At 42.3% G+C, this 12,264-nt stretch overlaps 1 protein-coding gene across 1 annotated transcript in view; it reads right to left on the reverse strand.

Annotated features, from left to right (window-relative positions):
- The window catches only part of LOC145346381 (cyclic nucleotide-gated channel beta-3-like), a 122,248-nt gene that overhangs the window by 26,433 nt on the left and 83,551 nt on the right, over positions 1–12,264 (reverse strand). The window contains exons 14-15 of the mRNA XM_080193541.1: positions 10,924–11,007; positions 662–780 (exon numbers count right to left, since the gene is read on the reverse strand). Of these exons, the coding sequence (XP_080049667.1) occupies positions 662–780; positions 10,924–11,007 (203 nt within the window). The remainder of the gene's footprint in view (positions 1–661; positions 781–10,923; positions 11,008–12,264) is intronic.

Here is a 12,264-nt window from a genome sequence, read left to right on the forward strand (position 1 = left end):
TTTTCTAAATGTCCTGCCAGGTCCTATGAGGTTGTTGGTGCCTAGGAACTTCTGTTGGATTGATCCATGATTATGCTTGGCAAAGTACAACAATGATTTGCAGTTCCCTTTGGTCATATGGCTGACCAGGAAACTTGTCTGCTCTTGCCATTTGTCATCAGGAATGTATATTAGAAGGATTTGTAGGCTGATAATCAACCTATTTTGGCCACATTATCAATGGGCCTTGAACGGCCATCAAGTCCAGAAGTGGGACTTAAATCCAGAGCTTTGGCCTAGAGATGGGAATGTTACCATTGCACAAACTCTGTTAAAGCTACTTTAGTCATAGATTCTGGCATTTTTCCTCTGGACTGTAGTTTCTTACTTCCTGTCTTCTTGAATAGAGGAATTACATTTGCTAAGTAATTAATTTTGGCTATGGTGAAGGATCTAACCACAGGACAGTTATGTTTTGCTTCCAATTTGCCCAAAGGCCTTCCCTGAAATTTTACATGTCTACATTCAAATGCCATTGTTTTCAAATTGTATAACCTTCAAAAAATTTCAAAAGACTCATCATAAAACTTTTGGGTATAATATCTTTAATATTGTAGCATATATGTATTTTTAAAATTTATTATTGTTAATTAATTCAATTCCTAAACCGTAACAACATTACCTGATTTCTCCAAATACTGATCCAACCTTCAAGGTAACCAGAATCTTTTTGCCATCCGGTCCACCAAGGACTTGGACCTGTCCTGCCTTGATGATGTACATTTCCCTACCTATATCTCCCTGAAATGTAAAACACGAGGTTAAGACCCATTTAATATTATCACAAATTCTTGTCCCATGTTCTCTAATGTCAAAGTCCTTAAATTAGTTGACTCAGTCTTAGCACTAGGATCTCTGAATCAAAAGTTTGTGGATTGAAATTTGATTTTGGGTCCTTGGCACACAGCCTTGTCTGATACTGCAGTGTGGTATTGAGGGAAAGCTACATGGTCAGGAGTACTGCAGCCCCACCTGCTTGTATAGATGTCATATTTTTAGAAAACCATGGTATTTCTTTGAGAACGAGGCCAACATCCATTCCTCATCCAATCCCCACAAACTTAATTGGCTATTTTAACTTAATGATGTTTCATGGACTTTGTTATTGTTATGAACACCGCTGATGTTCAATGCTAGGACATTCCAAATCCTAGAAGGGAAACTTAGAACATTGGTTCTTAACAATATATCTTTGTGACTTGGAAAAACATGTGAGAAAAGAGATGAAGCCCAGTGAGGAAAGGACTCAGTCTTGTTGTAAATATTCAAATAGCAAAAAGTTTATTAAACTTTAAAGCACAACAAGAAAAGCAACGACAAAGAACATTTACAATTAACTACCATAACGGTTACCTAGATAATATACTTGAATTACCACCCGCTAAATCTAGTCTATCTAGACTTTCCTAAACTCCAAGAATAAACCTTCCCCAAAACAACATCCCTTAGGTTTTAACATGATGAGCGAAACCCAGCAAATAATTATCACACTGAACATGTAGTTTTCTTTTGGGGACTTTCTGCTCATTTGGAACAGAGCTTCTGGGGTTGAAACAGGTAGACTTCTTCTGCTTTTTGCACAATAGCTTGATACGCCCCGAGAGAAGAAAGATGGTGTGGCTGTGATCTAGGCACTTTGCTGAACAAAGCATCGGTTTCACCCTGCTACTTGTCTAATCTGCACCTTACAAGCCCTCAGTTTGGTTTTGGTTTCTTATTTATCCAATTCTTTACTTTTCATTTCATTCCAATTTCCAATCTCCATGCACATGTTGGCTGCCATGTTCGTGTTCAACAATGGCGCTCCTTCAAAACTGTGATTAGTTGTTCATGAGGCATTCCATGCATCTTAACAGCATGAAAATTGCCAGATATTGGAAATACATTGGGGGGGGCGATCTTACTAGCTTGTCATGCCAGTTGATTGATGTGGCGAGCTGGTAAGATAATGCGAAGGGCAAAAAACTGGGTTCACACTCGGTTTCTTGCCTCTTGTGATATTATTAGTCTTTTATGCCAGTGAAGTATTTTAGTATTAATGACCTAATTTTAGTTTAATAATAATAAATTATTAATTTTACTATTATTAGGACACAATCATCTTAACCTAAACAATGCAGAGAAATAAAGCATTTAATCCACTGTTACAATTTCACACTGCTGTCACTGAATATAGCTAGAAGCACAATGAGCATTGTGTATGGCATGTAGTAATAGCATGTGCTCGAAACAAATATAAATCTAGAATTGGGAACATTTAACAGATCATCCAGTTTTGGGACATCTGGGTTTCACAGGTTGCTTTTAATTGGGACTTCAATACAGCATTAATATGCAAATTAAGCCTCAAGGCTGCATAATGGAATTAGCTTCCAGCTGTGGGTCATTCAACCTCGATATGAAACTGTTAGAGAGCCATTAAGCCAGCAGCATGTAATCCAGTGCTAATAGAGAATTTAAGGCTATGGCTTGTGGGATAAAGACAGAAGGCTGGATTTTACTGATTGTGAAAAACCCAATGGCGGGATCATATCTGGACTGAACAGCTGCACAGGTTGCTTTTGGGACTTTCTCACCGGTTTTGCCATGCAGAGTTCATCAACAGCCAGCAGGTGGGTAAGCCGGCTAATTGAGGGCGTCAGGCAGGCATTATTTTTAAAGGGGAGTCTGGTGTCTGGTGGCAGTCATAGGGCCCATGGTAAAGCTGAACAAGGGGCACAGCAGAGGAATGATGGCAATGCCAGGAAGGGTTGCTCCAAGATTTAGTATATCTCTCTGGAGGCGCTCCTAGAGATGGAAAAGGAACGCAGAGTGGTTTCCAACTGACGGGAGGAGGAGGCCACCATCCTTGTGAAGAAAGTGTAAGTGGAAAAATGGAAAATTCTAGAAAATCCCAGCTAGTCTGGCAGCACTGTAAGGAGAAAAACAGAGTTAGCAGTCAGAATTCTCCGATCTCACCTGCAGCTGGGACTCTCCGGTGAATGGAGTTTTGGTTAAGTGCCAAATTCTCTGTTCTTATTGGCAAACATTGGTGGGGCATATGAGATTGGAGAATTCTGGTCAACATTTCAAATTCAATGTGACTTCTGCAGAACGAAAGAAAGGTAGAAATGTGATGGATTTTTTTGCTGTTGAGAAGGGGGAATATAAAAGGGAAGGGAAGATCAGGGATGAAATAAACAAAATACCAAAGATGTCATGGAAGAAAATACACAGGGATTGATAATGGCACTAGTAACAAAACAGAGAATAGGTCCAAGCTAGATATTAATAGCAGAATAAAGGTCAGATTAATCTGACAACAAAAACAAGATACAGACTGGTGCTTGGCTGAAAAAAAAGCAAAATTTCTATAAAATTTCAACATTTTTACTTATCCTCAGTCAAGTTGATCTCAAAATATGAACTTAATGTTTCTCCCTCCACAGATGAGGTCAGACTTGCTGAATTTTTCCAGCACTCTGTTTTTGCCTTTTGAGACACTTAAAGGCCATTACCCCTGAGCCCACCAGTATTGAGTGATGGCTCAGGGATTGTCCTGAACTTCAGCTGGTCTCCCGTCCCTCCTGAAGACTTTCCAGCAAACCCTGTTGAAGGGTCCAGGGTGGTGTCTTATTCAAAAATACCTGATATCTGAGCGAGGGACTCATGGAATGTGGTAGGAGGATGCTTAGAGCCAACTCCTGCCATTGCATCACCCCCATCTCACCTGAAACATCTGTATCTTGGAATGTTAAGCTGCCAGTCCTGTCCTTCTCTTAACCAAGTCTCTGTAAGAGCAATAACATCATAGCTGCTAGTACTAATCCAAGCTCTAAATTCATCTGCCTTACCTGTTACACTTCTCGCATTGAAACAAATGCACCTCAATCCACCAGACCCTCTTTGATTAGCAACTACACCCTGTGTGTTCTTTCTCTGAGTTTTACTGGCCCTACTGTCTGGTTCCCATTTAGTTAATTCACCTTTGCTTTGGTTCCCACCTCCCTGCCAAACTGGTTTAAATCCTCCCGTGTGACACTAGCAAACCTTCCAGCCAAAATATTTATGTCTTTCCAATTTAAATGCAACCTGTCCTTCTTGTACAGGTCCCACATGCCCCTGAAGAGATCTCAATGGTCCAGATATCTGAAACCCTCCCTCCTATACCAGCTGTTTAGCCACATGTTGAGCTGCACTATCTTCTTATTCCTAGCCTCATTGGCACATGGCACAGGGAATAATCCTGAGATTACAACCGTTAAGGTCCTACGTTTTAACTTTCTACCTAACTCCCTAAACTGCTGCTGCAGGGCCTCATCACAATGTCATTAGTACCAGTATGTACCACGACCTCTGGCTGTCCACCCTCTCCCTTCAGAGTCCCATTCAGAGACATTCTGGACTCTGGCACCAGGGAAACAACATACCATCCCAGAATCTCTCAACATTGCTTTGAGTACCAGCTTCTTTCAGTCTTTCAAACATTGCAAAGTGGAAACAGTGAGATTCCTCAGTTAATTTCCTAGATTTTTTCATAAATTTATCTTTCCTAAGATACTGAGTGATTGGCGAATGAACCAACAGTGTATTCAGCTACATCATGTCTGATGGACTTGTTAAACATTTTTATGTTTTCACCTCTGAGTCACTCCTTGTCATCCAGTTATAAACGTTAGAATTGCAGGGTACAGGAAGTCTAGGGACTTTTTTTATTGACTTCTTTCTTTAGCGACATAAAATATGGCTCCAGAGATATCACTGATGTGGTGGTTTGGGCTAAGGGGTCCCCATAGATATAGATTTATAGATTGAGACGCCCCCCAGTGATGGTTTTGCAGGCATGGGGAACCTCTGTAAAAATTCCTTGGATGACCTCCTGCCCATTCTAACTTATTCACAATGTTATGGTGGGCTGAATGTGGCCTAGATCGGCCCTCCTCCCTGCTCTTCCCCCCCATTGAGCTCCTTAAGTAGGTAATTAGTAACCCCTTAAAGATCATTTCCCACTAGGCCTCAACTTTCAGGCTTGCAGAGGAGTTCAGATGCAGGGGAAAGTCCAGAAAGTCACCCTGCTCAGGACTCAGAGGGTTAGGGGGCCACCTAATTCAATGGCCTTCTTTTCCACATTGGACTTGGAGGGCACACATCCACACGCTTACATGTACACACACGTACAGTCTGCCCCCTGCAGTTGCTTCCTCTTCTTAGCTGCTCTATTATAATTCCTATCCTGTTTGGGTCTTACCTGCCCATCACCCATAAGACCACCTCAACTTAGCCGCTGCTGGGCTCTGCAACTTTGAATCTGGACACTGCCTGCCCTCCCAGCCAAGACCAATGTGTTACTGGCACTGCTGGGACTACTGTGCTTCCAGTTAATCAGACTGGTCAGTACGTAGAGGCAGGGCTCTTCCCTTAAGGGGTGACAGGAAGTCTTGTCTCAAGCTAATTAACACTTCTTGGATTTTGGGGGGTGGGTGGCAAACCTCAAAAAAACCTAGCCATGTTACAGGATAGAGTGCTCTACATTAGGTCCTTCCTTCCTGCCAACAATTGTAAATGTAAATCTTAAAGGGCTTACTGAGAACTTATAAGATATGAATATGAATGTATAAAATAGAAACCAAATATGGACACTATTTTATGAAACAAAATGAAGCTAAGAAGTTAGGTGGCATTTTCTTTCCCATCAACACACATGGAATTGCAGGAACCCTGAACTATTTCTCATGTCTGGACTAGTCTTGACGGAGTCATTAAAATGCAAATGACCCATCCTGGATATATCTCTGAGAAGTCATTAAAATGCAGAGAACCCTTCCTGTGGTTAATGGATGCACTTCTCTAACTAATTAAAAAGGCTGGTTTCACAATAGATTTGCAGTCGACTCCAAAATTGAAATCCAGAAAACGGTGATGAAAAGCTCTATTTCATCAGGATGGTGCATGGATAAGTGATGCTTGAACTCCATTGCTTGACAATAGCTTCGCCATCAGAAACCATTCATGAGGACCATGGAAAGAGATGGTCTTGGCACATGATAGATATTAGTTTCTGACTGGGAGATATAATAAGGCATATTCTGAGCAGGTAGAACTGCAACATCTATACCAGCAAAGGGAAAAACTCTACACCAGTAGGCAGAGACCTTGCTGGAATTTTACCATCCCACATCCCACGGGAATTGGAGCAAACGAGGGGCGGACCATGGAAAGGTCCACTGACTTTGGGCAGGACTTTTCGGTTTTGGGATGAGTGAGGCTGTAAGATTCCGCCTGCACACTCTACTTGACAAACTGTACCAGGACTTCACTATTTTATCTTGACTGGAGTGGAATAAGAGAAATCTGCTGCTGCAAACATAAATCAACAGTAAATCATTCCTTCTGAAATTACCAAACGATTCCTTTCAGTGGATGACAAAAACAGGCCTGCATTTTTGACCTGTGGAAAAACAAGTGTAACAGAGAAAGCTTGAAATCCTAAACTGCCACACACACAGGCTACTTGGGTAACCACAAACTTTTCTTCAATGTGTGTGTATGCGTGTATGGATGAACGCAGTTGTGTATTCTCGGGTGTTTCTTTCAATAATTACCAAAAAAACTTGTTCATGAAAGTTAAGCGACTCTAGGGGTTAAAACATCTTTGTTAAGACATGATGGGCTGGATTTTCTGGAGCCCCCGCACCCCCCACCCTTCGGGTGAAGACAGCCCGCCATTGGCTGCCTGTGTTATTTCCCCCCTCCATTGGTTTTGCTGTGGTTAAGACGGCCTGCCATTGGCTGGCTGCGTGATTTTCTGGACCTGCCGCTGTCAACGGGGGTTTCCCACTGTTTACGTCCTCTGCAGACATTGATGGGGCCAGTCGGAAAATCACACCTGGTGTCTTTGGTTCATTGAGAGGTGAAAAATAAAACAAGGGAATCATTCCATTCATCTCTCCCCTGTCCATAACAATGCTTAGCAACATTTAGGATTATGTTCAGTTGATAAATTCAGTGAAAGGATTACTGCATGATGAACTGGCAAATCTGAATGAAATGATTATTTTATGTTGTGCTGTTCTGGACATTTGACTGTCCTTTACAAGCAATGAAGTACTTTTGAGGTGCAATCTGTTGTAACTGCTGGTAGTGAATTTGCATGATGTGGGTGTGCCGGCGTTGGACTGGCGTAAACACAGTAAAAAGTCTGACAACACCAGGTTTTAGTCCAACCTATTTATTTGATAATATACTCACTAGCTTTCGGGGTTACCCCCTTCGTCAGGTGAATGGAGAGTTCTGGCCTCAGACAGAGCATATAAAGCACAGACAGTTTAGAGATTACTGATTAAAATGCGAATCCTTACACCTAACCTGCTGTTCAAGACCTGAAGTGGCTGATAATGTGAGTGGAAGGAGCACTGATCACAGTTTAAAGAGATGTGTATTGTCTCCAGACAGTACAGTAAGTGAGGTTTTGCAAACCCAGGCAAGTCATGGGGGTTACAGATAGTGCGACATGAACCCAAGATCCCTGTTGAGACCGTCCTCATGTGTGCGGAACTTGGCTATCAGTCTCTGCTCAGCGACTCTGCGCTGTCGTGTGTCGTGAAGGCCGCCTTGGAGAACGCTTACCCGAAGGTCAGAGGCTGAATGCCCGTGACCACTGAAGTGTTCGCCAACAGGAAGGGAACAGTCTTGCCTGGTGACTGACGAGCGATGTTCATTCATCCGTTGTCGTAGCGTCTGCATGGTCTCCCCAATGTACCATGCTTCGGGACATCCTTTCTTGCAACGTATCAGGTAGACAATGTTGGCCGAGTTGCAAGAGTATTCACCATGTACCTGGTGGATGGTATTCTCACGTGTGATGATGGTATCCATGTCGATGATCCGGCATGTCTTGCAGAGGTTGCTGTGACAGGGTTGTGTGGTATTGTGGTCACTGTTCTCCTGAAGGCTGGGTAGTTTGCTGCGAATAATGGTCTGTTTGAGGTTGTGTGGTTGTCTGAAAGCAAGAAGCGGGGGTGTGGGGATAGCCCTGGCGAGATGTTCGTCTTCATCAATGATATGTTGAAGACTCCGGAGAAGATGTCGTAGCTTCTCCGCTCCGGGGAAGTACTGGACGACGAAGGGTACTCTGTCCACTGTGTCCTGTGTTTGCCTTCTGAGGAGATTGGTGCGGTTTTTCGCTGTGGCGCATCGGAACTGCTGATCTATGAGTCGAGCACCATATCCTGTTCTTATGAGGGCATCTTTCAGGGTCTGGAGGTGTCTGTCACGATCCTCCTCATCTGAGCAAATCCTGTGTATACGGAGGGCTTGTCCATAGGGAATGGCTTCTTTAACATGTTTAGGGTGGAAACTGGAGAAGTGGAGCATTGTGAGATTGTCTGTGGGCTTGCGGTACAGTGAGGTGCTGAGGTGACCGTCCTTAATGGAGATGCGTGTGTCCAAGAATGCAACTGATTCTGGGGAATAGTCCATGGTGAGTCTGATGGTGGGGTGGAATTTGTTGATATCATCATATAGTTGTTTCAGTGATTGTTCACCATGAGGCCAAAGGAAGAAAATGTCATCGATGTATCTAGTGTATAGCATTGGTTGAAGATTCTGTGCAGTGAAGAAGTCTTGTTCGAACCTGTGCATGAAGATGTTGGCATATTGAGGTGCAAATTTGGTCCCCATGGCTGTTCCATGTGTCTGGATGAAAAACTGGTTGTTGAAGGTGAAGACGTTGTGGTCCAGGATAAAGCGGATGAGTTGTAAAATTGCATCTGGAAACTGGCAGTTGTCAGCATTGAGTACTGAGGCAGTCGCAGCAATGCCATCGTTGTGGGGGATGTTGGTGTAGAGCGCTGAGACATCCATTGTGACGAGGAGTGTCCCTGGTTCAACTGCTCCGTGTGTGCTGAGTTTCAGTAGGAAGTCTGTAGTGTCGCGACAAAAGCTGGGGGTTCTTTGTACAATGGGTTTCAGGATGCCCTCGACGTAGCCGGAGAGGTTCTCACACAGAGTCCCATTGCCCGATACGATGGGACGGCCAGGTGTGTTTGCCTTGTGTATCTTTGGGAGGCAGTAGAGATCTCCAATGCGGGGAGTACGTGGAATGAGAGCACGAAGGGTGCTCTGAAGGTCCGGATCAAAGGTCTTGATCAGATTGTTGAGTTGACGAGTGTGTTCTTACTGTACTGTCTGGAGACAATACACATCTCTTTAAACTGTGATCAGTGCTCCTTCCACTCACATTATCAGCCACTTCAGGTCTTGAACAGCAGGTTAGGTGTAAGGATTCGCATTTTAATCAGTAATCTCTAAACTGTCTGTGCTTTATATGCTCTGTCTGAGGCCAGAACTCTCCATTCACCTGACGAAGGGGGTAACCCCGAAAGCTAGTGAGTATATTATCAAATAAATAGGTTGGACTAAAACCTGGTGTTGTCAGACTTTTTACAGTGAATTTGCACCCAGGAAGATTCTGCTCAGAGTTTGCACTTTCTCCCCTATATCTGCGTGGGTTTTGTCCGGGTGCTCTGGTTTCCTCCCACAGCCCAAAGAAGTGCGGGTTAGGTTGATTGGCCATGCTAAATTGACCCTACTGTCAGGGGAATTAATGGGGTAAATGTGTGAGGTTTTGGGAATAGGGCTGGGGATCGTGATTGGTAGAGACTCGATGGGCCACATGGCCTCCTTCTGTACTGCAGGCACCCTGTTCTCTGTTCTAACAGAAATGAAATTAAAGATTTGATCACCAGTTTAAGATGTTGGATGAAGTACACATTTTGGCTAGAATACTGGAAGAACTCCTCTACTCTTCCTTAGCTACTGTGTGAAATCTTCTACATTTATCTTAGAGGACAGATGGAGGCTCAGTGTAATGCCTCAGTTGAAAGACACCCTCTGTGCATATTTTCCAGCAGTGGATGTGGCCCATCATTGGCTGCCGGTGGGCTCTTCTGGTCCTGCCTATGGCTATGGTATTTTGTGTGGCTTGCTGGTCCCACTGCTAGAAGATTCCACCGCAGGTGGGGGTGGTAAGGGAAGTGCCAGAAAGTGCCGCCCAACACAGTGCAGTACCCTGAACATGGTATTTAATCATTAGCCTAATTACATGCTCTCAGAATTGGGACTTGAATTCATGACCTTCTGATTGAGAGGCAAAAGTGCTACCAACTGAGCCACAGCTGACACAGTTTGGCTTGTTTGGAAACAGTAGGCATGAGGATAGCAATGTAATTAAGATGCATCATTTTATGTAATGCCATCATGAGTGAACTCAAGCATGACTCATGTGCCTCCCTCAGTTAAAAAAGGATTTATTGGAAGGCTTTGTGGACTGTAGTTCTGCAGTTATGGGCTGTTTTATCATAATTATCAATGAGCAAGGAAACATTTTGAGGGAATGTAACAAATCAAATAATTAAAAATAGAAGTCCAGACATGAAACACAATCACAACTACCATACACGGGTCTGAGGCTGTAATTAGTTGTATGGCAGTAAAAGATGTTGTAAACAAAAAGATCTACTTTGCATTTTAAATAATAATAAAGAAAAAAAAGAAGTTGGAGATGTGAATTATTTTTCCTGCCTGTGAAATTCTGCATCAAATCCACTTTTCTAATAATGTTTAATTATGTCTTCCAATAATAATTCACATAAACAGTGAAAGCTTCCGTCAGTCTTTGCATCTCTCTAGTGCATGCCTATAATGTAATTCAATTATCACATTTCCATGATGACATATAATTATCAAATATTTTTGTGAAGGGGTTTTGGCAATCCTCACTTTTTTCAGATATTTATGATTTGACTTCAGTGCTAATTTTGAACACAATGTTATACATAAGTGAAGTGTAGGTTCAATTCAGTTTAATCAGGCACATTTGACAATTGTGAGAAAAATGAAGTTTACCTTCTTACATATAAAATCACCAGGTAAATATACAACCGACTTCAGCCTGAGCAGCATGTCATATATCATCTGTTGGTCACACTCCTGGAGAGACAAGAGAATATAATATTGATTAAAGTTTAATCAGATATACATTTTAGTGGCTTTTAGACAGTACTAAATCTACAAATACCAAGGAAATAGTACTACCTTTTTTTACTGAATTATGGATACAACAGAAGGGGTGAACTAACAAAATGGTTTTCCAAGATGTGGGGATATTGACATGAAATATAAAAGTTATATTGAAATCTTGGGTAGAATTTTAACTGGGCAGGAACTGGAGGGGTGCAAGTTCGAATTAAATGTCCCAAAACCCAACACAATCCTGCTCAGTTCTGGATTTTAACAGGGAGACTTGAAACAAAGTATATGATTTATTTAAATTCTCCAATGCATTTAAGGCACAGATATTTCTAAAATCATGCAAGTCAACTCTCCATCTTGCTGGGCTGACTGTCCTCTTTCTGTACTGTAGGGATTCTATGATCAATGATCAGGATGCTGCTGAATAAGTGCCACTGGACTTCTATATTGATGACACCTTCTATTACTTTGCTATAGACTTTTATAGACACTTTTATAGGCAACATAAAATAAAGGGTCCAACTCTAAATGAGGTGCAGGACCAGGGGAGCCTACTATATATGTACATAAGTCACTGAAGGTGGCAGGTTGACAGCATGGTTAATAAAACATACCATATCCCAAGCTATTTTAACAGAGATACAGAGCACAAGAACAAAGAAAATGATTTTGAATTTGTATAAGACACTAGTTCAGCCTCAGATGGAGAATTGAATCCAGTTCTGGATGCCGCACTGTAGGAAAGATGAGAAAGTATTAGGGAGAGTGCAGAAAATAATGTTTCCAGGCATTAAAAACTTCAGTTATAAAGATAGACCAGAAAAGTTGAGGTTGTTTTCCTTGGAGAAAAGAAAGCTGAGAGGAGATTTGAGAGGGGGGTCAGGGATGAATAGAAAGGGAGCAACTATTCCTCCTTATGACAGGATCGAGAATGAAGGGAGCACAGATTTAAAGTAACTGGCAATAGAAGCAGAAGTGACACAAGTATAAACTTCCACGCAGTGAGTAGTTAATGTTTAGAATGCACTGTCTGAGAGTGTGATGGAGACAGGTTGAATTGAAGCATTCAAAGGGGAATTATACTGCTACCTGTAAAGGGAGCATGTGCAGGGTTATAGGGAGGAGACACTTTAGAGAGATGGTGCAAACACATTGACCAAATGATGCTGTAACAATTTTATGGTTCTGTGAACTAAAAAGTCTTTTTTTCCCTAT

This window comes from Carcharhinus amblyrhynchos, chromosome 8 (genome assembly GCF_965287045.1).
Source record: "Carcharhinus amblyrhynchos chromosome 8, sCarAmb.v2.hapA, whole genome shotgun sequence".
In the NCBI taxonomy this organism is placed as follows: domain Eukaryota; kingdom Metazoa; phylum Chordata; class Chondrichthyes; order Carcharhiniformes; family Carcharhinidae; genus Carcharhinus; species Carcharhinus amblyrhynchos.